The following is a 23,468-nucleotide window of genomic DNA, read 5'->3' as shown; positions in this document are numbered from 1 at the left end:
GCAACGTTGATGCTGTTGACACAACCGGAAGCACTCTGCTCTTTTGTGAGCTCATATGTCAAATAAATTACGTCAGGGAGATGGAATAGAACACTCTTTACTAGTGCTGAAGTGATTCGCTGATTAATTGAGCGGTTGTTGGCAAACAACTTGAGCATTAAGCAATTATGTTAAGCTGCTGATGGTTTAAATGGCTGCATTTTACTGTATACAGCCATTTAAATTAGAGCTGGACAATATATCAATATTATATCGATATCGTGATATGAGACTAGATATCGTCTTCGATATTACGATATTGGATATCGTCATATGGGGGGGGGGTCAAAGGTCAACTCACTGGATGTCAAATAATTACAACAGTATCATAACCAATAATTAAGACGAATATTATCGCAATAAGGAATTCTTTACAGCCCCTTCCCCTACTTCAGGAGAGCGGGACAAAGTAACTAAACTTGATGTTTGTTATGCAAACGTTGCTGGGGGTCGCCACAACATTACACGCAGGGAAGGGGTTACAACCAAACATTATATCTCATTTTGTTCACAATGTATATAATTAGTAATGTAGACTGACAGTGAGATATACGAATTGGTTCACATGTCAGCCTCACTCAAGCAGTGGGCGGAACGCCGGCGTCCCAGTGGGACTGACAGAGTTTGATTAACCAAAAGAAAAAGCTACATATTCATCAGTAAGAAAAATCATTAGGTGCAGCCCTACTACTTAACATGTTAATGTCCCTAACCTTGCCTCATCTAGTCCAAAAACAGAACTGTTCGCAACTGCTTTAAACGGAATTTGGGGTTGTATTTACACCTTTCAGAAACCCTTTTAGACACTTTTTTTGATTCTGTTGTTTTACTCTCTACTGTACGTTACGGCAAAGCACGTTCAACCCTGTGTATGAAATCTGCCATACAAGTTACGTTACCTTATCGTCACGCAGAACACTTTCACAGTAAGTGTGAAACGACTTACGACGAAAACAACTCCTGTTCAAAACTCACCTCTTCTCCACCACATACAGATAAGAGACCACCCTCCACCCTCCACCCTCCACCCTCCACACACACACACACACACACACACACACACACACACACACACACACACACACACACACACACACACACACACACACACACACACACACACACACACACACACACACACACGACTGTTTAATCCAGTCAGTGTCTTGCTGTCAAACAAAGACTGGAGTATTAATCCCAGTCTCCAACACTTAACCGTACTGAGCTACAGTATGATCTGTCTGCTGCCACTAGGACGTCCATAAACAAACGGAAACACACCTGCGCACACACACTCTTACCTGAAGTTAACTAAGCTCATCTTAGCAGGTGGGTCGTTGGTGCGCAGTCGGTCCAACGCTCCTTTCAGTACATTGTTGATTTCCTGTTAAGAAAAAACACACACAAACAGACCCATTCAGTCAACATGATATCAGCTACAGTGACAAATTAGGAGTGTTTCCATTTACAGACACACACTAAACAAATAGTAGCCAGCCGGATAATACGAGGTGGCCCGTCGCCAATTAGCAAAACAATCTAACGCCGCCATCAATCACCTCTGCAGACAGCGAAGAGAGAACGACCGCCGGACGCTGAGCTCCCTACCCTGCGCCACTGTCCTTGCTTCGCTCTATGTATATTTCTAACTGTCTATCTCTACCTCCCTCCCTTCCCCTGCCTCCATCCCTGCCCTGTGTCAGGCAAGGCTCTATTTTGAAGTCGACAAAATCAACAACCCCGGGGCAAACGAATAAAAAGCAAGAGGGGTGGGAGAAATGTGGGAAGAAGGAACGACGGCGTCAAACTGTTGCAAGACGCTCAAACACGCTCGAGGAGTGGGAGAGAGAAATTGCCCCAAATCGTTAAAGACAAGAGGGGTGCAATTAGGTCCTTCTGCCTTGTCACTTTCATTGTGTCACCAGTACTGATGGCTAAAAAGCTCCCGCCCACCAGCCCGCTCCTTAGCAACTCCCCCGCCACACCCAACTCCCCGGTGGACCCTCTGTCACACACCGAGTAAATACTTAATGCTTAATAACACAGCCCCATGCATACATTTCCTGCAAACATTACCTACACATATCGACTCTGCAGAGCTGAAAACATAAAAATGGTGTATTTATTAACACACACACACACACACACACACACACACACACACACAGGCTGATATACTGCCTGTACAGATAGTGACCCACTTATCTGGGCACTGTGAGCACACAATAGAGCGCATGTGTGTGCGGGGGGGACAGAAAGACGAGCTTGAGGCTCCTTTGTTGCTGTGCATCTTCCCGCAACGCCATTAGCTACCACGGACAGGCTTCTCCTCCTTCAGCACATACACACATGCTCATCACAGAGTAAGTTTCTAGCACATAGCCTTTAGGAACACAAGGTTGGCAGGTGAACACGTATACACTCATCAAAAACACACTTGCACATCCAGGTTTACAAGAACTGCCCCTTGTAACTGAGCTACTACAGTACACTCATGTGGTACAATAACATTAAAAAAAAAACCTTGTATGTTTGCTTCACTACAACTGTATAACATATTATAAGATATGGCATGTTGGAATGCACACCCACGCATACACAAAGCTGCCGTTTTTAATGCATTATGAAATTAAGGGATCACGCCTTAATGCCCAGTCTGAATCTAATCCCTGATTGAGAGCGCTTCTGTTTTTCTAGACATAAAAACAGCAGCTTCCATCTTTGGGCACCCTGCTGTTTCTCAGCCAATGAGCTCGCCCCGCTCGCTGCTCGTATTATCAACGCACAAAGAAGCAACAACAGTGCTGAGTACGTCGGTAAAACCTTAAACCTTAGAGTAATCACATACAGTTAATCACATTTGTAGCATTGTATAGATGGGATTAGTTATTACTGTGCTACACTTTTACTTCTCTTTATGATAATTATTATTAGTAGTATTAATAATCATCATGGATGCTTTCATTCACTCTATTTCACAATGGAATGGAATGTGCTAAAATTCAGGTAGTGTATCAGCTGTAGTGTTAAAGAACACCATAACAATAGCCAGCTCTACTAGTGTGACTACTGCTGCTGCTTCAACTGACACTGACCCCCATCTGTGCTCCCATATCAGCTGGAGCTTCAACTTCTTGAACTCCCACTTGAACTGACAATAACTTCTTTTAGCTGACACTTTATACTCCTTTTAACACTTACACTATATGTAAAAAACAACATTTTTAACACTGTTCAGTGCTGACTCTTTGGGCTTACACTTACACTGCTATCACCACTTTCACTTTAGCTGCTACTTTGACTTATTTCAGTGATTTAACCTAAGCTACAACAGTTCAAATATGAGACATTTAAACGGTTTCAAATGTCTCAACTGCAGTTTTGTAGCGGAAGTTAGCACGTGTACATTTTGTTTTATATATTCAATGTGGCAGGCTTCGTGGTCCCGGGATGAAAGCTCAAATAATTTGTGAAACCTGTCTGGAAACCCGTCTGTGCACAACTAACAGGTTGTCTGCTCTGTTATTGTTGCACACTGCCATCTATGTTTTTTTTTGTTTTATGTTTTGTGTGCTGTGTGAGTGACGGGGCGGTGTGCAGCAGACATGTGAGAGATGAGGTGTGCGAGAGGGTTAGTGTGTGTTTTCAGACGGATGAGTAATGAGGTGTGTTTCTTTTGTGCATTTCCTCTGGGTGCTGTAGCCGTCTGCTACACGTCAGGCGGTTGAGAAATAGCGTTTGTGTAAAGAAAGAGTGTTTGTATGTATATGCACTGCAGGATCACAGCTTCAGTATGCTAGCAAGTGCTCCTTGACCTTCATCATATCCATCACATCAACTGGCTGCCATGGTCACATTCTTTCACCTGCGTTCTCTGAGAAAACACAACCTTACAATCCTCAAGGGACGGAAAGACACACACACACACACACACACACACACACACACACACCCGGCTGCCAACATGACAAACACACACTGTACAGACATACAGAACTTAGTTTAGCTAGCTCAGGTGTCAGCTTTTTACATCACGGCAGAAGGAAACATCACCACCGGACAGAGTGTAACATATTAAAGTCCGACTTTTCTGCTGTGTTAACAGGTATTGCATCACTGCACCTCGAGGTGTTGAAAATCAGCCAAAATGTGGGAGGCGGAGTGAGGGAGCAGGAGAGAAAGAGCGCATGAAGGAACATAACAAGCATTAGGAAAAGATGGAGGAAAGAGTCAAAAAATTCATTAGGTACTGCTGTTAGCACCTAACATTAAAACGTCTCCTTTATTAGCTTCAAACATGGCAGGAAGTCCAAATCACTTAAAAGGGCCGACTGCATGTTTAGCGTCGCTCAGCCTTTTGCCAGTTTTATTAGCTACTCTGATGAAGACTAAAATCAGTTACTGCGTAGACTAAATGTGAATCAAAGACGGAGAGAAGTGGGCCAACCTTGGCCTCCACCATAGCAGGCAGTAAAATCAATTAAACGGGCAGGGCGCATATTTATCACTGTATCAGCCTTAACAACACTTTATCTAGCTTTCAATACCTCCTTGAAGACAAGAAGGGACAGAAGTGTGTGTGTTTAAGTAAGCGAGTGTGTGGAGATAAGGGGGGAATGCAGAGGAGCGGTACAGTGGATGAAGTGATAGCGTATTGATCTATGGAAGTCCATCAGGCCCAGGGCTCAATATGCCCAAGAGCTGTGACGGCCTCCGAGCCTTTCACACACACATAAAAACACGCTCTGACCCTCACACTCTACAAGGCAACACATCTTCTTTGTTCTCCTCTGTGTGACTGGGAACCATTTTTAATTAACTTAATTAACATTGTGGAAAATGATCTCTTGTGACCTCTTTATTATATGTTAAACATTGTGATAATTGGTCTCAGGAGCTTTTAAAAATTAAACTCATATGCATTGTCTCTTCTTTATTCGCCATATAATAAAGCAGAAATGCCTTAGAAACATTGTGAAGTTAACAGCTATTTTAAATCATCTATAATGGGCCCGCTCACTCTGGTCTGTTTGAGGAGTATCAGGCCTGAAATATGGGCTTTGTCATTGTGTTTACTCGGCGCCTGATGATGCCTGGGTTCTGCTTAGTCACCGCTGTGTCGAAGGCAGCGGGGGTAAACAACAGGACTCTCTCTCTACCTGAGTTCCCGCTCTCGCGCACACGCACACACGTGTACCACTGTGACCTCACACAGCCTCTGTCCTGCCCACCACACACACACTCCCACACAGAGGGACAACAAAAGGGCAGCACACCGAGTCCTCCTTAATGGCGGTCTGATTGGACAAAAACAGAGGAGGGCACTTGAAAAGCCGACCCTTTCAAAGTGCAGCCTGGGGCTTGGAGCAGGACCTTAAGAGGAATATTTTCTCTGTCTTCAATGAGAGAATGACACACACCAGAGAAATAATGGGAAATGAATAATGTTCATCGCTCTGTTATTTAATTACTGTTGTTTGACATTTGTCATATCTTTCCAAAAATGGAACTGTTTCAGTTAGAACATGTTTCACCTTTTGAACAACTAGGTTGAACAGCAGGAGTTCAGCCGCTGGAATTTGAACGTCTTGTCCAGTGGACAAGGAAGAAATCTCAAATATGAATTGATCTACCAGGCTGACTTACATTATTAGCATCTTTAGCTGGCTAGGAACTAGTCAGCACTTTGTAACTTGGTTTTGAAAAAGGCAATGCAAATAAAAGTTATTATTATTACCAAACCGTAGTCTCTAAAACAGCTTTTTTTCTACTCCTGTAAACTAAGTAAGGCCACTGTGACATTATGCTTACCGCTTCAGAAGACCTGTTGCTGTGGTCATCAGGTGGGGGCGTGGCTCTCATCTCATGGGACAGGGCCAAGGCTGAATCACTGCTGCTCCTCACCAACAGAGGTGTGCCTGGGTGGACACAGATACAGATACAGTTAAGGGACACAGAAAGAGTGAATGCAGGAGTTCAGTCTTGTCACTTGCATGACACTGTAATGTGTTTTATTTGTTTAATTAACAATTATTTAACTGTTGCAAAGTTGTTGTCAAATCATAATTGATTTTGTCAAACTCCAAACGCATGAGGATAATCAGAGTAGGTGCACAGAAAAGAGGGAAGGAGGTGAGAGAGGAAGGAAACACAAGTTTTCTTTTGCTTTTTGGCAACTTTCACACCTGAGCAGCTGGTCCCGGCATCTTTTTAAAATGAGCATCAGGGAGAATCCGAGGGTTAGACAAACCCCTGAGGCTCTCTGAGCTCTCCAAAACCAGTTGACACCAAAAGCACTCAAAAAGGAACATTTAGTGTGTCTGTTGGCTAATGGGAATTCTGAAGAAAATGGACACAGAAAATGATAAAGAAGAGTTTAGAAAATAACATCTAATTCAAACAAATCGGTCCCTGTATGTTAAACACGTGTATACAGTAGATAAGGGCGGTAATTCATTTCAAGATGAATCATAAACCCTTAGGAGTGGACCAACAATCACCCAACCCTTTCAGCAATACGCCCAAGCTCCCACACTGCACATATTCATATGACCAGCTGTTGCCTACATGCCCCCAAACACACACATATACCCAACCACACACACTTGCCACAACCCTTCGCTGCAGCCCAAATGAGCTGGGAGAGGTAACAGGGTCAGGTCTGAATCCACAATAAAAACATTTCAAAAGAATCTAATTTAGAATACCAATCTAATATCCACCCCAAAGGGAGCGGACTGTTATTTGCGGATGTAAAACTCGTAGCAGGCTGTTTTTCAAATCTAACTCGACGGAGGAGAAAATAAAGACAGGGGAGAGTGTGTGATAAACAAAAAGGGAAGGAGCTAGCCGAGAGATAGTGACATCTAGGAGGGAGGGAGGGAGGGAGGGAGAAAAGCTGGAAAACTAAGACACGGAGAAAAGGGAAGGCAAACAAAATTCTTTTCTTTCCTGTAATCAATCTCTCTTTGGAGGGTCAGTGACAGGGTCCTGGTCTAACGTGGTCAGAATAGAGAGAGCAGAGGAGAACAAGTAGGGAAGAAGGAGCAGGCAGGGGTCTCAGTGTGTGTGTGTGTGTGTGTGTGTGTGTGTGTGTGTGTGTGTGTGTGTGTGTGTGTGTGTGTGTGTGTGTGTGTGTGCGTGTGCGTGTGTGTGTGCGTGCGTGCATGCATGGTTTGTGATTGTAGACAGATGAAAAATGATCATTCCAACCACTCCAGACACATGTTCAAATATCCTTTATGGCTCAAACAATCTCCCCGTTGTGATCAGGTTTGTCTAACTCCTAATCTGTATTAATTAGCATACATTACCAGTTATTCTCTGCTGGACTAGTTGCAAGTCCCAGTCTCACCCTCCATATGCCTGTGTTTCACACTCTCTCTATACTTCTACTAATTCAAAGGTGTTGAAAAGCACAAAAAGCTTCAAAAAGGTTGGCTTCTTTTAAAGCTCCATTGTGTAATTTTTGGAGTTGATTCTTAGCAAAAAACCTCTTTGTTCTTTCACAGATATGTGCTCATTCATGTCTAATTACTTCCACCAACTAATCAAAGCATTCTCGTACGCGTAGAATCTGCCATTCAGAATCATTCAGAATACATATGAGCGAGTCGCTCGAATGACGGCTGCCACGTTGCGCCTCCATTGTTAAAATACATTAGCCAAAGAGGGACATACCTCCGCCTTTCGCGCTTTTACACTCAGTGGCACCGTGACGAACGCCAGGGAGGGGGAGAAGATTACAGAGTCGCCAAGGCAGTTAAAAAGAGAATTAAAACGACAACGCGACAGGCAAAGCAACAAGACCAAAGTTAATATTGGAGTGGCTTTTCCAAGATGGAAAGAGCTCATAAGGAGCAAGGATTTTAAAAAGGGACGCCGAAGTTGCCTGCTTTCTTCTCAAAAGGTAATTCTGCCTATTTGTGTAAATTCAAAGTTTTATAGTTGCTTGGCTAACTATAGCATGGTTGTGCTTAACGCTAGAACGACGTCTAGGATACTTTTCCTCGCGTCAATGATGAAAAAGGATTCTCTACCTTGTAACATAAACGTAATCATATGTGTTGTGATTTCCCTGGCACAAAACTCACGCAATGGAGTTGTAACACAGACGAGCTACAGCTAGAACAGCTTCGTGTAAACGATGGAGATACTAAGAGCTAATTTCGGTTTCATTGACTTTGTTCATACTGCTCAGAGAAATATATTAAAAACACAAACCTCCGTTGCTTCTCTCCTACGCTGTTAACATTGCCTTACACTATTAATCTTGTGCAATATACAGAATAACGATAGCACTGATACTTTACTAACATTAGCTTGCATATGTTTGGGAACCTGATAGCTGATGTAAGCAATGAAATGGTACCAAAATAACGTAAAACTATTGTTACACTGGAAGGAACACTCAAGGACAAAGTCGTACTTCTTGGAAGGGGCTAGAAAGTAATATTCAGTTGGTTGTCATATACAATTTCACCGCTAGATGGGAGAAATTCTTACACAATGTAGCTTTAATTAGGGCTCAAGTCTTCTTCTAGTTCTCCTCAAGCTTCCAGTTCCTGGTGTCTTGCATTACTGAGGAAATCAACAGAACGTGGTCTAATCGGATTCAAAAAAGCAGACTTGTTATGCAGAAACTACAGAGGGAACAACATGATTTGCAATATTGAAACGTCCTTTGATTTAACACAGAAATATCTGGGAAATAAAGGTATCTTCTCAGTGCTGCCATCAAAAGGAATCAGACAAAGACATAAAACACATCAGACAGTGCTCCAGCATATCAATGGCTTCTGATTTCTCCATCTGATTATCTATTCATCTTGTGTGTATCTAAAATAGGTCAAATACTGAAGACACTTTGCAATGTTATTAAATGAGTCTTTAGTTTGAATCATCTCTTAGGATGCTATGGGCTTTATGGGAGAACTTTCTAAGCTTTTTAAGTTCAACATCGTATATCTGTTAACTAATGCGTCTTTTCAAACAATGCAGCCTCACAAAGCACTACAGTATTTCTACTTCTTTACATTTTCCAGACCAACACAACAACAACAGTTTACAAGATTAGAAGGGCCATGTATAGAACGCAGTAAAACTAAATGGATGGTTCTTTGCTCTCCCTGCTGTACCCCCCTGTAAAATACATCTATGGGAATGCAGATAAAAATACACACACAACACCGAACAGCAAGCATGTATCAGGTTTTAAAACACATACACCCTCGCACAAAGCACATTTGCTTTGAGCCGGTCTGCTAAGATAATACTGAAGGAATATGGGAAAAAGTTGACATCTACTCTTACACTGTGATGGAATGCACAACATTAACTCAAACTGCAAGGACAATAGGTACATTAAGTACCAAAATACCTTCACTGGTGCATGGCCAGCTGGACTAAACATTAGCACCTGCTAAAGATTTTGAAGATACTGAATGATGGATTGTAAGAAGATTTCCAAAATGGCTATAATGGACTTTGGATATGAGCTCTACAAATAAGGCTACAGCACCTCAAGTTATGACAGCATGCATACTTTACGGCAATGTCAATGATGCAACTTTGTGAAGTGTCCAAGGCTGCTTCATGGTCACAGTCAGGGTTCATTACCCGGCGGTCGGGCCCATAAATCCTTCTCCATTAATCCAGTGGAGTCAAATCCGCCTCCACCAATCCTCCCACCACTTAGAGCCCCCAGAGCCCGGCCATGTGAAGGAACCTCAGGGTCACTGGCTTTGAACTCTGACCTGCGTTGACTTCTGGAGGGTCAAGCGGTGTCACAGAGGGTCGGGGATATTGATGAGAGTGACCGTTTTAACTCTCACAGGTCAGCCACTGTTCGGTCGGTTACAAACAAGATTGGCTCAGAGCCGATACTAATCAAAGGTGACTTTAGCGTGGGTTAATACCTATATAGAATGTAGCCTTTTTTATATAAAGCAGGTTTAGCCTTTGATCAAATGATACAAATGAAATCTGTGGAAGTTATGGAGAGAGACTTGGTCTTAAAGAAGCAGTTGTGGCATCTGTAGCGCTCCGAAGCGGAACATTATTCATGCCCGGTGTGCATTGTGAACAGAATTTCCGTTTATTTTAAGATCACAGACAGAGTTTCTGACTTTAACATGCAGTCGCCTGCCTAAAGGGTGGAGAGGAGGTGGAAGCACTATAACTTAGGGTGTATTTTAGGTTTGCTAATTTGATGCCAACTGTACAGCCACAACCACAAGGTACCCTGCAACTTTAAATACACTTCACCCATCAAACTCATCTCAGTGACCACTTCAAGGCCGGAGAAACAAATGGTAACACACGAAACACACCCAAGTTATGTTCCTCCCTTATCTTTCCGTTGAGACTTGTGTAATTGGAGAGACCCTGAAGACGCCTTGTGAACATTGCCAGTTTTGTGTTTATCTGCCTCTGACTCTCCATCTGCAGCTCGCTGCCTAACTAGGCTGCTTATGCAATTCTGGGAACAATAAAGTTTATTTTAAGAATTTCCTCTTGTTATCAGTTCTGTGAAAGTTCTGCAGTGCTAGTTCACGGCCGGGGAAGGATGAAAACAAGCATACATCATGTTTTGTTTTTTGGCTGAGTTTGACTCTGTGTGTGTATGTGTGCTTGGCTACATAGTGTGTGCTTTTGTTTGTCTTTGAGTTTGCGTGTGCAAGCATGCGTGTATGGTGTGTATGTGTGTACTACACGTACATTCATCACAAACTATGACTGTGCTTCTGTGTGTATTTATATTTGTCTGTGTGTTTTCATGCCACAGGCTAGGGTGCTCTTGTTTTTCTCCCAATCGATAAAGCAGCCCGGCTGAGGCTGCTCATGGGATGATGCGATAAGGACTCTCTTCCTAGAAGTGTGTGTGTGTGTGTGTGTGTGTGTGTGTGTGTGTGTGTGTGTGTGTGAGTGTCCGTGTAGCAGCAGATCAATGCAGGTCTAATCATCCCACTGGGGCAGTGTCCAATCACCCTGTTCAAACAAGCAGTCTAACCTGACACACAAACACGTTGAAGCCCGACTGATTACTGAATTACGTCTTCTCCTGTCCACCACCACTCAGTGCGATTACATGCACACTATAACCAGATTATTGAGAGTAATCAGATTAAGGTGATAGTGTGATTAAAGCATTCACATGGTTTGGAGTGACCCAATTTTTTCCACCCAGTTACCCCAGTTTACATGATTTGTCGATAAATAGGTTATGGTCAGGCAGGATGTTGTCGCCTATGTGGCACATCTTATGATCCCGAAGCCTCACTGCATATAGTTAACTAGGGCTTTCTTTTGGCACATGAGCAGAATGGAGTTCTGATAGTGCCGCAGTAATACAGCTATCATGTTATGTTTACTCTAATGTTGACTTTAATTTGACTACGATGACCCAGTTAAAGTGTTTACATACTGTACATGACAGCCTGTATTGCTTTTATCTAATCTTGTTTAACTCTTTATTATTATTATTTAGAGGCTTATAGAATAGCCAATACAAAACTGATGGTCCGCATACTAGATGTGATGTAACACCTAGTAAATAACCAATCTTGTTACATCAATAGGGACAGCAAACACACACAGACACACACTCGCCTGAGACCTTCCCAGCAGTAGATGGGTGACCGGTTCTGGGTTGCTTAACTTGCATGCTGGGTTCTTTTGTCAAGTGTGTGTGTGTGTGTGTGTGTGTGTGTGTGTGTGTGTGTGTGTGTGTGTGTGTGTATGTCTGTATGACAAAAGCTGCCTTATTGCATTGAGTCTAGCTCTATATGAGGGGCGTCACAGGGTCACCTCATAACTAAGTTAGTCAGGGTTCAACAGGGATGCAGAGCAGGTTGGGGGGGTGGAGGCAGGAAGGGGTCCCACTGGGTTGAAGACAGGATGGGGGGCTGGAATTAGTCCATTCACGCTCGGCTGGACCCTGGGCATGCTAATAGGCTACAATGCTAATCTAGTTAGAGCTGGAAGCCATGCAGAGACAGAGGAGAGGGTGGGGATGGAGAAGGTATCAAGTGGGGGTTGATGGGTCAGGTTCTAGAGGGCTGTCTGGTGAGCTGGATGGCAGGTGGCTGAAGCTGAATAGTAGAGTAGGCAAGAAATGACTGGCTGGAGTGGAGAGGGGCCAGATAATGGGGCAGAGGGCAAATGCGGCAGAGGGAGAGGGATGGCAAAGGGCAGGTGTGTGTATGTGTGCGTTTGGTGGAGTCTCACTGTTTTTCTATAGCCAACAGATGGAGTGAGGAAAATGAAAGGGGTGACTGGGTGGCCCAGTGATGAGACAGACCCATCCAGGCTCACTTAATCCTTTATTTTGTCCTTTACCTTCACTTGTCATTTAAGAATTAATAAAAACAAGGCACTGAAATAGAAAAGAATGACACGTGCAGACCAAAAAATCCTGCTCTAGATTGTTTACAGTAAAATGTATCTATAGCCTGAACAGACTGTAGCGCAGACAGAGCAGCTAGTTCCCCAGAGGCTCCCTTAGGCTTCTGACTGACTAGTCTTGTGATGATGTTTCCCACTGGAGATGCACCATGACCCAGTAACTTGTTCACTTTATTTCCTGACTGCAAAAAATAAAGTAAAACTGCCATTCCTTGCTCATTTAGAAGCAGTATTTTTAAATCATCATGTGCACATACACTGTTTGTCAAAGTGTCATTCTCACTTACCTTTTAGTACCTGCCTTATGGAAGCGACCTTGATCAACTCACTAAACCGCTTACAAGTGTTTTTGTCTTTTTTATTTCATTTTTTTTCCGCTAACCCTAACCTCTGACTTCACAAGAAAATTATTTCCCTGCAGGACTTGTACATATGTATGTAGACAACAGAGATAAAAACACTATTTATCACTGGACTACTTCATAAACTGCATTCCAGAGAGACGCAATTGGCTGTACAGCACTACATTATTTCAAGTGTATACATATACGTGACGTGAAGTCTCCAACAGGAGATCTTCTTCTTAATCAACTTAAGAATAAGTGTGAGTGTGGTTACGAGGGTCACACACTCACTACGTGCATATTAGCCGTAGATAGGCTTGGTGGTCATACTATGAAATGTCAACAACATAATGAGTTACACGTCAATTTATCAAGATATTTACTCTGTCAGAAGCAGAATCAGAGTATATCCATCACCTTAATGGTGCTCAGTGGGAAACTGTTGTCAGTATAGGAAGAATAAAGACGTGACAAAGACAAAATAAGGGAGCAGCGCGGCTCTTATTAATGTCATGTTGGACAATTAAATACCTTAATAGACTTCCCCTTAACAAAATATAAAGCAGTGGTAGGACAGACGTGAGGAGTGGCACTTAGTTAAGTCTTAAAAAGTACCCTGAATCGCTACATTTGTGGCTCTAGTCTGAGCAACATGTGAAAACAAGAAAAAAACTAAGTAAAGAACGTTACGTGAGGACGGCAGGAGAGAACACTGCGTCAACACTGCATCTGTTTTCACACGCCATCATGTTACAGGCAAACATCTCTCTTTACACAGCAGGTTCGGCTTACAGCTGTTCCATTAATGCACTTTCTGACTTCCTCACCCACATAGTCACACACCTACATGAACACACACCTCCTGCTGCCTCACCACTATACACTGTCACACGCGCAAAGAAATGGAAGAGTGTTGATTGAGCATTGATTTAGTTTGTCAGGTGTTTGAGATATCAGCAGAAACTTCTCTTACATTTAAAACTATAACATCTCTGTTTTAGTTTATTTCCACCTACCTAAGGATTTAAGATTCACAAGAAAGCATGTTCAGAATTCTGACATACTGGCTTTGAGGATGGCCTCGTTGACTTCAATCTCGCCTCTGATTGGCTCCTGGTACTCCAGCTGGGGACAGTATTCGAGAGGTTCAGGGCTGGGGGCGGCACTGGAATAGCCGTTGGACATGGTCTCTCTGGGACTGTCTGTCCTCCCGCGCCGCACGTCAAACACCGATACGAGCTGGAAGAGACACACAAGAGAGTCAAACTGTGTCTTAAATATTGTCAGATACTAAACATAGCGTGCACACGATCTGAAATTAACCAGCCTTCCTCAAGATGAGTGTGACAGTCTAAACAAGGAGATTTCTGGCATACGAACAAGCTGGAAAATGTAGCTTCTCCACTGTGCCATGATCACAGAGAGGCTTTTATGTGATTTATCTTGCCAACAGTGGGGATGCAACCTGGTTCATTCTGCCAAGTGTGCGATGTGTGTGCGATGTGCGTGTGTGTGCGTGCGTGGCAAGCGAACTAAGCTGGATTCACAGCTCATACAGCGCATAACACAACAGCAGCTGCCACTTCAGCCACACAATAACTTTCTTCGTTTTGAACGAAGGAAAAAATAATCTGACCGGTTTAGAGGAGTTGACAAAGCACGTGGCAAGGCGAGGTGAGGTGTGCATGTATGAAATTAGCAGTCAAATGAGATCTGACACGAGAATGAAAAGCTGTCAAACACAATGACATGGCTGCCACAATGAGACGATGGGAAGAGACAAGGGCGCCAAATGAACAGGGGATGGAGGGCAGAGGAACGACAAACAATCCTAATTGAGACAGGAACATGATGGCAGATAGAGCGAAAGGGGAACGTGTGTGTGTGTGTGTGTGTGTGTGTGTGTGTGTGTGTGTGTGTGCGTGCGTGTGCGTTGACTTGCGGGGCCGTGCCATCATATGTGGTTTGATAAATGGACGCGTGGCGGTGTGACACTCTCATTAGACGGCCCTAGAGAAGGAAATGACCACTTAATGAAAAGCAATAACCACAGTGGAACGAAGGATGGATATAAAACAACAGACGAGTGGAGGACGTCAATTAACAACAAAGAAGCACGGAGGCTGTGTGTGTGTGTGTGTGTGTGTGTGTGTGTGTGTGTGTGAGAGAGAGAGTGTGTATACAATAACAATAACCACAGAGGAGGCGGTAAAATATGTATCATCCATCACGCTGTGACGGCACCTCTCACCTCAACCTCCCGTGATTCAATATCCTCATGACACCTGGTCGACGCCATGCAAAGGAGATTGGTCTGCTGCCTTCGTGTGTGTGTGTGTGTGTGTGTGTGTGTGTGTGTGTGTGTGTGTGTGTGTGTGTGAGAGAGAGAGAGAGAGCATTAGAGAGAGTGAGTGAGTGAAAGAAAAGATGAGGAACTGAGGGGCTGGCAGATGCAGAGAAGAGAGAGGAAAGAAAAGACCGAACGCCGGGAAAACAATCTGATTGGCCGCTTGATGGATGCTTCTTGGGCTCTTTCTCTCTTCTTTATCGGCTTTCCTCTGTCCCTCCTAATCTCCATCCCTCCCGAGCCGCCGTCTCTTTCTCCAAACTCGCTGACAGCATCAATCAAAGAAGTCTCAGAACGTAACACACACACACACACACACACACAAAATGATGTATACGTCTGGAACAACAACAACAAGTTATTTTAATGTGTGAAGTGGTGATGATGATTTGCTTTCCGGGAGTTTATTTTGTATGGCTGACACAGGCAGGGAGGGATGCAGATGAAGGCCGCCCTGCTGTTTCCACTCATCACTCAATCAAACACAAAGTATCAACAAAATGAATCACGTATTGCTTCATTCGGAACAAGCTGAAGTATAGAAAAATGGACCTTTGAGGCACTGTATTTCAGTTGTGATGAAGACTTTGCATTGATCTCATGCGTTGTAACCCATAACCTTCAACCAATCAGGTGACATCCAATCAAGGGACTTTGCATTTACACCTGCTGGTAGTATTCCTCACTGAAAAGTTCCAACATCTTCCTAGCCAAAGATCTGATAAATACAAAAATAAAAAATGTGCTTCACAAAAATGACTCTTTAAATGGAAAATTAAAACTGATAAGTGTTAAATGGAAGGGTAGCTGACAGCTGATGGGTGCTGACGAGGGTCAAACTGAGGTGAGAAAAAGCCTGTCAGCCTGTTTAAATGCTGATGGCAAATCTACACTGATTCCATTACTTCAGCAAACATCCACTTTCTGACAAGGTGGAGTTTGGATACAAGGCAACCAATACCGTTTCATGTTTTAAGCGTTGCCCCCTGTTGTTACAGCACATCTTTGCTTAATGTACTACTAAAGAATCTGGGTTTGTACATCTCATTACAGATTACATTCACGCTATCAGCCAAAAGAGACTACAATAATTAGACTGTGAAACACTACAGCAGGAGAGGAAACTTGGTAAAGCATACATTTCAAAAGCACACAGGGGTTTGAAATTCAGTCCTTCAAAAACAGCACCGACATGCTCTTTTGGAGGACCCTGTGCCCCAGGATGAAGAAAAACACCTTGAATGGCTCACAGTTTGTTTACTTAACATACAGGTTTCTCTCCGTCCCTCCTTACTGTGATTAGTATTCTAGGAAACAAATCGCCTTATTTTTCCGGCTGCGTCCGTGGGGGGATATTGATATGGACCTGAGGGGGGCCTGCATGTCAACTACTGCTGAATAATGTGACCCCTTTGTCTCATTTCCATGACACACACATGCTCACAAAAACACACTGATACCCGTGCCAAATGCCAAAACGGCTGAACGCTTCACATTGTCATGTTATGATCGTCTGTAAATCACGACGCAGGGTGTGTATCCAACGTGACCAGACTGTGTGTGTGTGTGTGTGTGTGTGTTGCAGAGCCAAAGCGATTATCATGACATACATGAAAGCCATATACAATAACATGCGTGAAGCAGAGAGATAAACACTGTGTCTGTGAGGATTCTCGCGCATACACAGTACCTCAGGCACAGCTATTAAATGTTGGAATGCATGTGGCCTACAATAGACACAGGCACACTTATTTTACTCAGTTTTAATAGAGGCAAGCATACACCCACCCACACATATCCTATAATACTTTATATATATATATATATATATATATCTATCTACAGATTTTGCTTTATTTTGATTAACCGATGCTCCTTTCCAGATCTAATCAAGTTGTTTTACAATGAAGCCGAGTGAATTTCTTTCTGCTTTGCCAGAGTAGATTTAAATGACTTTGCTGGAATGGAAGTAAACTAGGTTTCCAAGAATGTGTGTCAACACACCCTTTGAGAAAGGGAGCAAACTCGATGCAGTGAGTACATGTAGGCTGAGAAAAATAATGACAAGTAGCTCGTTAAAATCAAGAGAGCCAGACTTGTTCCATCTGAAACCCAACAGGTGTAATCAATAATAATAATAATAATAATAATAATCTTTAACAAAACTGTAGTTAAGTTAAAATGTCTGCCATGAAAAGGTCTATTCCACTGATCGCAACTGCAAGCTAGTTAAAGGTGCTGTAGCTAGGATTGTGAAGATTCAGGACTGAACATCAACAACTTTTCAGTCCCTCGCCCCTTTCCGCTAAAGCCCAAAACGGTCTCCTTAGCCCCTCCCCCCACAAGGGAGAATGAATGCGTGTGCACGAGCAGTGATTAACAGGCAGTTAGACACCCCCCCTGGCCCTGATTGGAGCATCTGAACAGGGAGCGGTGGATTTTTACCTACTTTTACTACAGGCTGTAGGTGGTGCTATTACCTGCTTCATGTATTTCTACTGGAACATAGGGTCAGTTTCAGCAAATATCACAGAAAGTTAGTTTTTTATAAGGCTTACCTACTGCACCTTTAACATGGATGTAAACAATGCAGGATTCAAAACAGCGGGGATCAAACCGCCAATCCTGCTTTTAGTAGACAACCCATTCTGCCTGATGAATGCCACAGCTGTGGCTCTATACCTTCAAAACACTGAAGGGACAGACTCAAAACTATTATGTTCAAGATAAATGAATCCCTGGTTTACTGTAATGTTGTTCCAGGTGTTACATTCATTCTTAAGGGGGCGCTTCCCTGACAACTCAATCCCATATCCCGGAAGACCTGAGATGTGGGTGAAACTAAAAAAAAAATCTTTTAACGTCTATGACTTATTTATGGTTATCAAATAAAACCAGTATCAAGTCATTGTTTACATACTGTAGTGGTAGCAAGCATCCTCATATAAAAAGCAGTTGTTATCCCTATGGTAAATCCAGATATTGGGATTATTAAAATGGTTCTTTACAACAGGCAGCAAGGGTGTGTAAAGCCATACAGCAACCTTCCACCCTGCTGAAGGGACCGTGTGCAGGGCACATGACTCCCTACCGGCTTCCTGGCTGCTGTGCTGTAGCCAAGCCTGACCTTTGACCTCCCCGTCACGAGAGGGAAAGACAAAACGGGATTTCTTTACTGTGATCAATAAAGTTGCACATTATTATGATCACTATTAGTGAGATTGCTTTCACACAGGCTGCCAGAGCCAATCGGATGCAGAGTGTGCATACATCATGGTTTGTGAGTTTTTAATAGCCCGGATATGAAATGATCCCAGCTGCTGTAAACAGTAGATGGTGTTTACATGCTGCAACTCACAGATGGAACAGTTGAGTGTCTTTAATAATTGATGTATTTGCTAAGAATTAATTAGCCAAATGAAGCACGTCCTGTATGGGATACACTGGGGAGAAAATAGTATGTTCAGCATGGACACACACACACGTATATATATATATATATATATACTGAATAATGCTATTATTGAAAAATACACACCAAAAAAAACACACTGGGGGAGAAAATAGTATGTTCAGCATGGACACACACGTATATATATATATACTGAATAATGCTATTATTGAAAAATACACACCAAAAAACACAAATGGTTTAGACAGTGTGGATATAATCTCAGACACACACTTTTCACAGTTAGAGGATAAACAGTGCCACCTTGCTTCAGTCAAACTCTACTGCATGCTCGTACCACTCAGGCCTCTAGTCTTTACATAAGCATCAGCAAACACACACACACACACACACACACACACACACACACACACACACACACACACACACACACACACACACACACACACACACACACACACACACACACACACACACACACACACACACACACACACACACCCCTATTTCATCCGCTGGTACTAATCAATCCATTTTTCTTCTCCTCTCTCATCGCTGTCTAGCACTGCTGTGTGTGTTTTTGTGTGTGTGTGTGTGTGTGTGTGTGTGTGTGTGTGTGTGTGTGTGTGTGTGTGTGTGTGTGTGTGTGTGCTACCAGTCTATTGAGATGCTCTGCTCTTTTGTGCTGTTGTCATTTATCTTACGACAGCCTCCCCTCTCCTCCGTTTTCTCCCTCTCACGCTATTCTTCATTCTTTCTTTGAACGAGAGATGCATAATTCAGAAGGAGCGAGCAGCATCCTGACAGTAGTATGGTTACCCAATCATGTCACACACACAGGCACACGCACGCACACAAACACACACACACACACACACACACTTTCTTTACTAAAGTACAGGTTTACAAAGTCTATTTTAGACATCAGCTTTTATAAGCGCTAAAATCTGAATCACAGAGAATAAACCTCCCACTCTCAGTGTCTTGACTCGACTTATATGAAAGCCTTCACTACCCGACAACCTGACTTGGTGTATACGTTTCTGAGCGTACCATAGCTAAAAGGATTTAAACTGCTGTTTACATTCAACTGATGGAACTGTGCGCAAAAACAAGTACTTTCTCCATACTGTATGGCTCGTAACGTGTGCATCTGGTGTTGTTTTTCATCCACTGAATTTCAAGCGGCTGAGGTGGGAAGAGACTGGAAAGTCGAATTGTTCACTGACAGAAAAATATCCGCTGCATGTAGGAATTACATGCTGTTCAACAAAGAGCAGATAAGATGTGTAGAGAATGGGTTTCTCCATGGTTGTAAAGAGTGATGAATATTGACAGTGCACAGGTACAGAGGGGTGAAGCGGAAATCTGGCTCTTGATATGCATGGCATCATGTGAGAAATGGCAATTTATTTTAACAGTTATTTGCCTTTTAACACCCACTAGCAGTTAATTGTAAGTGGTAATACTCCTGGCTAGATATTGTTTGTTATTTGTTATTTTTTCATAGTTTGAAGTGATTTAGAGTAGATTTGTTTTACACAGGGATGCGCCTACTCAGCATAACACAAAGAAGACTGCAGGCAAACACCACACACAAAGATATACTTACATGCAATCAAGCATGTATCAAAAACTAATCCATGTTCATGGCACACACATACACAAACGTTTCCAGGACACCGTATGGGGCCATCAGAGGAATGTTTGGCCTGTGTTATTAGAAAAGTGGTTGTATTACCGGTGGGAGCAGGGGTAATCCTGCTCCTATTCCAGCCTGAATCTATACAGCACACTACCAGATGTGGGGTATTACCTCTCAGCGCGCACGCACACACACACACACACACACACACACACACACACACACAACTGCAGTGTGTAAGATTAGAGAAGCAACCACAAAGACACACACTCTCCCACTCATGAACTAAAGCACACAAACAGATGCACAATCCAACTTGTCAAGCCTGTGCTAAGGGACTCCTTCAAAATAATGAATCATATACAGAGACATTCACTACTTGAACCTCTAAATGTTTCCTTCTTTCCGTTTGAAGAGATGCCAGTAGCTTGAAATAGCAGCTAGTGCTTCCACATTGAACATAACGTCTCTTTGATGCTTCTGACAGACTGATCTAAACACCAACTAACACTTAACAGTCTGTTGGTGCAGTGGCCTAAGCATTTGCATCATTCATGCAAATTTAGCAAATAGTGACCCAGATCTCACACTGCTTCCACAAAGTAAAAATAGCAAACCGAAGGAAAAAAGAAGAAGAAGCAAACTGGGAAAATAATGGCCGAAAGGTAAAAACGCTAGCCAATATTTCACACGGAGAGAAAAACACATTTCTTCCTGACACTCCTCTCTCCACCATAGATATAATACGAAGTACTATAGGACACAAGACAAAATATTATAGGAAATCATTTAGGAGAGGTTATACAGTACTGTGTCAAACCAAACTTTTTATTAGCTACTCACACCATTTACATTGAAAAGGAAGAAAGAAAAAAAAATAGAAAAATTGGACTGGTATTGGCACATTCTCATTATATTAGAACTCAGTTTAACATCAGCATTAAGGGAAATATAATATTAGGGGTTGCATATTGGGAATTTGGATCCTGGTACTTCCTAGGCATTGTTACCAAAATGTATTCTGTTTGTCCAGGAAAAATACCTGTGAAAACCCAACATTTATAGCATACACATACAGTAGTGTAAGGGCCCATTTTTATTTAGTTATTTGTGTTCGCATACTAAAGATGATCATATGCACAAGTTTCTTCCAGATACTTTTCCTAGCAAAATAGTTACAATCCAGCTGTTTGGCAAAATATTTTGTAGAATAAGTGCCGCTTATTCTATCAAACATTTAAAGTAGACTGCAAATCCTGCAGGTTGAAAGTGGCTTAATGAGACATGAAGAACTCCATTCACAAATCAGTTAGCAACATTCAACAGGTGATGCATCAAATGCCTAAATAAGAAAACAAAAATCTGATACTCTTAACATTATTCTATAGAAATGGCATTGTGTTTTTTCCACCTAAAAGACTGTATACTCTGTGATCTACTGATTGATTGATTGATAGTTCTGTGTTTGAGAAATCACAGTTTTCCCAGGAAAAATAGGTATATATTCTGAGGAAAAAATTCAACCCTAGTCCACCCACAACAACTGATGAAAAGAGTTAAGCAAAGGTTTTGGAGAAAACACAAAAATGCAGACCTAACAGCTTTTTGTTCTGGCACACTGCCAAAAAGGTTCTTTATGGCACAGAACAGGATTGAAATATAATTCTCTCTCTCTCTCTCTCTCTCTGTCTCTCTCTCTCTGTGTGTGCGTCCACACACTCACATCTGTCGCATCAGCCACAGTGATGGAGCATGTGTGCACCAACTGAGTGTGCACACACGTAAACACACACGCACACACAAAGCGAACCACCAGCTGAGGTATTGCAGTGCCGGCTACGCACAGTGAAAGGCCACATTATTATTTATGCACACTCATAAAGGGAGAGGGTAAACTCGTCATAAATCACACATGCCCAAGAGGCCGAGAGAAAGAAGGAGGGGTGAGGAGGCGGAGGAAGGTGGGGGATATGATGGGGAAAGAGGGAGCAAAGGAGTGAGGGATATGGGTGACAGGGGAGCTCCAGGCCTCGTATTTCTCGGGCCGGCAACACAAATATGAAACCGACTCGTTCATCACTGCCGCAGTGCAAGCACATCTGTGATGGTTACAGTGGGCCTGCTCCGCATCTGTGGACACGACACACTGACACATGCACGGGAACGTGTACTCCCTCGGCACCAGAAACTCATAACCTCTTTCTCATAAATGTCCATAAACACACATTCCCACATACACACACAAACACCATACACGTTCCAACTCTCGTCCCCAAAAGTCAGAGCCAGAGCCTAATAATCAGCTTTCTTTTCCCTGTGGCCGTCGCAAGGCCAGCTGCTCCCTCCAACCTCCTCCTCCATCCTCCCTCCCTCCTTCCTTCCTCCCGGGATCTGACAGAGAAATAGAAGGAGTGATTAACTCAGAGCTGCGAGGCTTGTGCCCTCTCACCTGTGGCTCTCTCTCCTCCACAGGCTGCCCCTCCTCCTCCTCCTCCTCTTCTTCCCATCTGCCCTCCCTTGACATTAGATTTTCATACCATACGTCTCCTCGTTTTTTTTCTTTTTGCCTGTCGCGTTTCTCTTTGTGTGGACGGAGCTTTGAAGTGACGGTAAGCATGGTATAAAAGGGAAAATCTGTATTTTTCATTATTATTATTATCATTATTATTATTATTATTATTATTATGGCTGTCAATCGATTAAAAAATGTAATCTAATTAATTACATTCTCTGTGATTAATTAATTGAAATTAATCGCATACATAATTAACGGTACTTTACTTTTTAAGAAAGTAAAAAAAGAAAAGAAAAAAAAAGGGTACTAAACAACAGTTGGTGACATTAAAGAACGGCTTGTTTATTGCTAAGGCCATATGGTCAAAATGAAATGATTTAATAATAATGTATAACAATAACAATAAATAATTTTAGTAGTAAATTGCTGTTGAACCATCAGATGGGAAAAGGACATTTAGAATAACTTCAAATGCACCACGAGACTGTGTTGTTTCTCCGACGGCAGCTGCAGATTGTTACATCCCGGTGTTGAATCCTCTACAGTAAAACACAGTCACACTTTACACCGTTTAGCGTTAGCTGTCAGCATTTTAACCGTGTTTAATCCAGCTACTAGCTAGCGGTAGGCTAACATTAGCTGCTGTCGAGTATAGTGTTAACTATACTAATAAACAGTGGTGTTTGTGTTTCAGAGCATCAGAGAGAAGCGCAGACATATCAGTGGCACCAGATTTCGGTAGCCAGGGTTGGCAGGAAGAA

The 23,468-nt window shown here is 42.7% G+C and overlaps 1 protein-coding gene across 2 annotated transcripts in view; it reads right to left on the bottom strand.

Moving 5' to 3' along the window:
• pard3ba (par-3 family cell polarity regulator beta a) overlaps positions 1 to 23,468 on the bottom strand; it is a 143,734-nt gene that overhangs the window by 98,089 nt on the left and 22,177 nt on the right. For both annotated transcript variants that reach the window (XM_078243477.1, XM_078243478.1), the window contains exons 3-5: positions 13,853 to 14,027; positions 5,851 to 5,957; positions 1,341 to 1,423 (exon numbers count right to left, since the gene is read on the bottom strand). In XM_078243477.1, coding sequence (XP_078099603.1) covers positions 1,341 to 1,423; positions 5,851 to 5,957; positions 13,853 to 14,027 — 365 coding nt within the window. The remainder of the gene's footprint in view (positions 1 to 1,340; positions 1,424 to 5,850; positions 5,958 to 13,852; positions 14,028 to 23,468) is intronic.

Source organism: Sander vitreus, chromosome 24, assembly GCF_031162955.1.
Source record: "Sander vitreus isolate 19-12246 chromosome 24, sanVit1, whole genome shotgun sequence".
NCBI lineage: Eukaryota > Metazoa > Chordata > Actinopteri > Perciformes > Percidae > Sander > Sander vitreus.
This window is presented reverse-complemented; position numbering and strand designations above follow the sequence as displayed.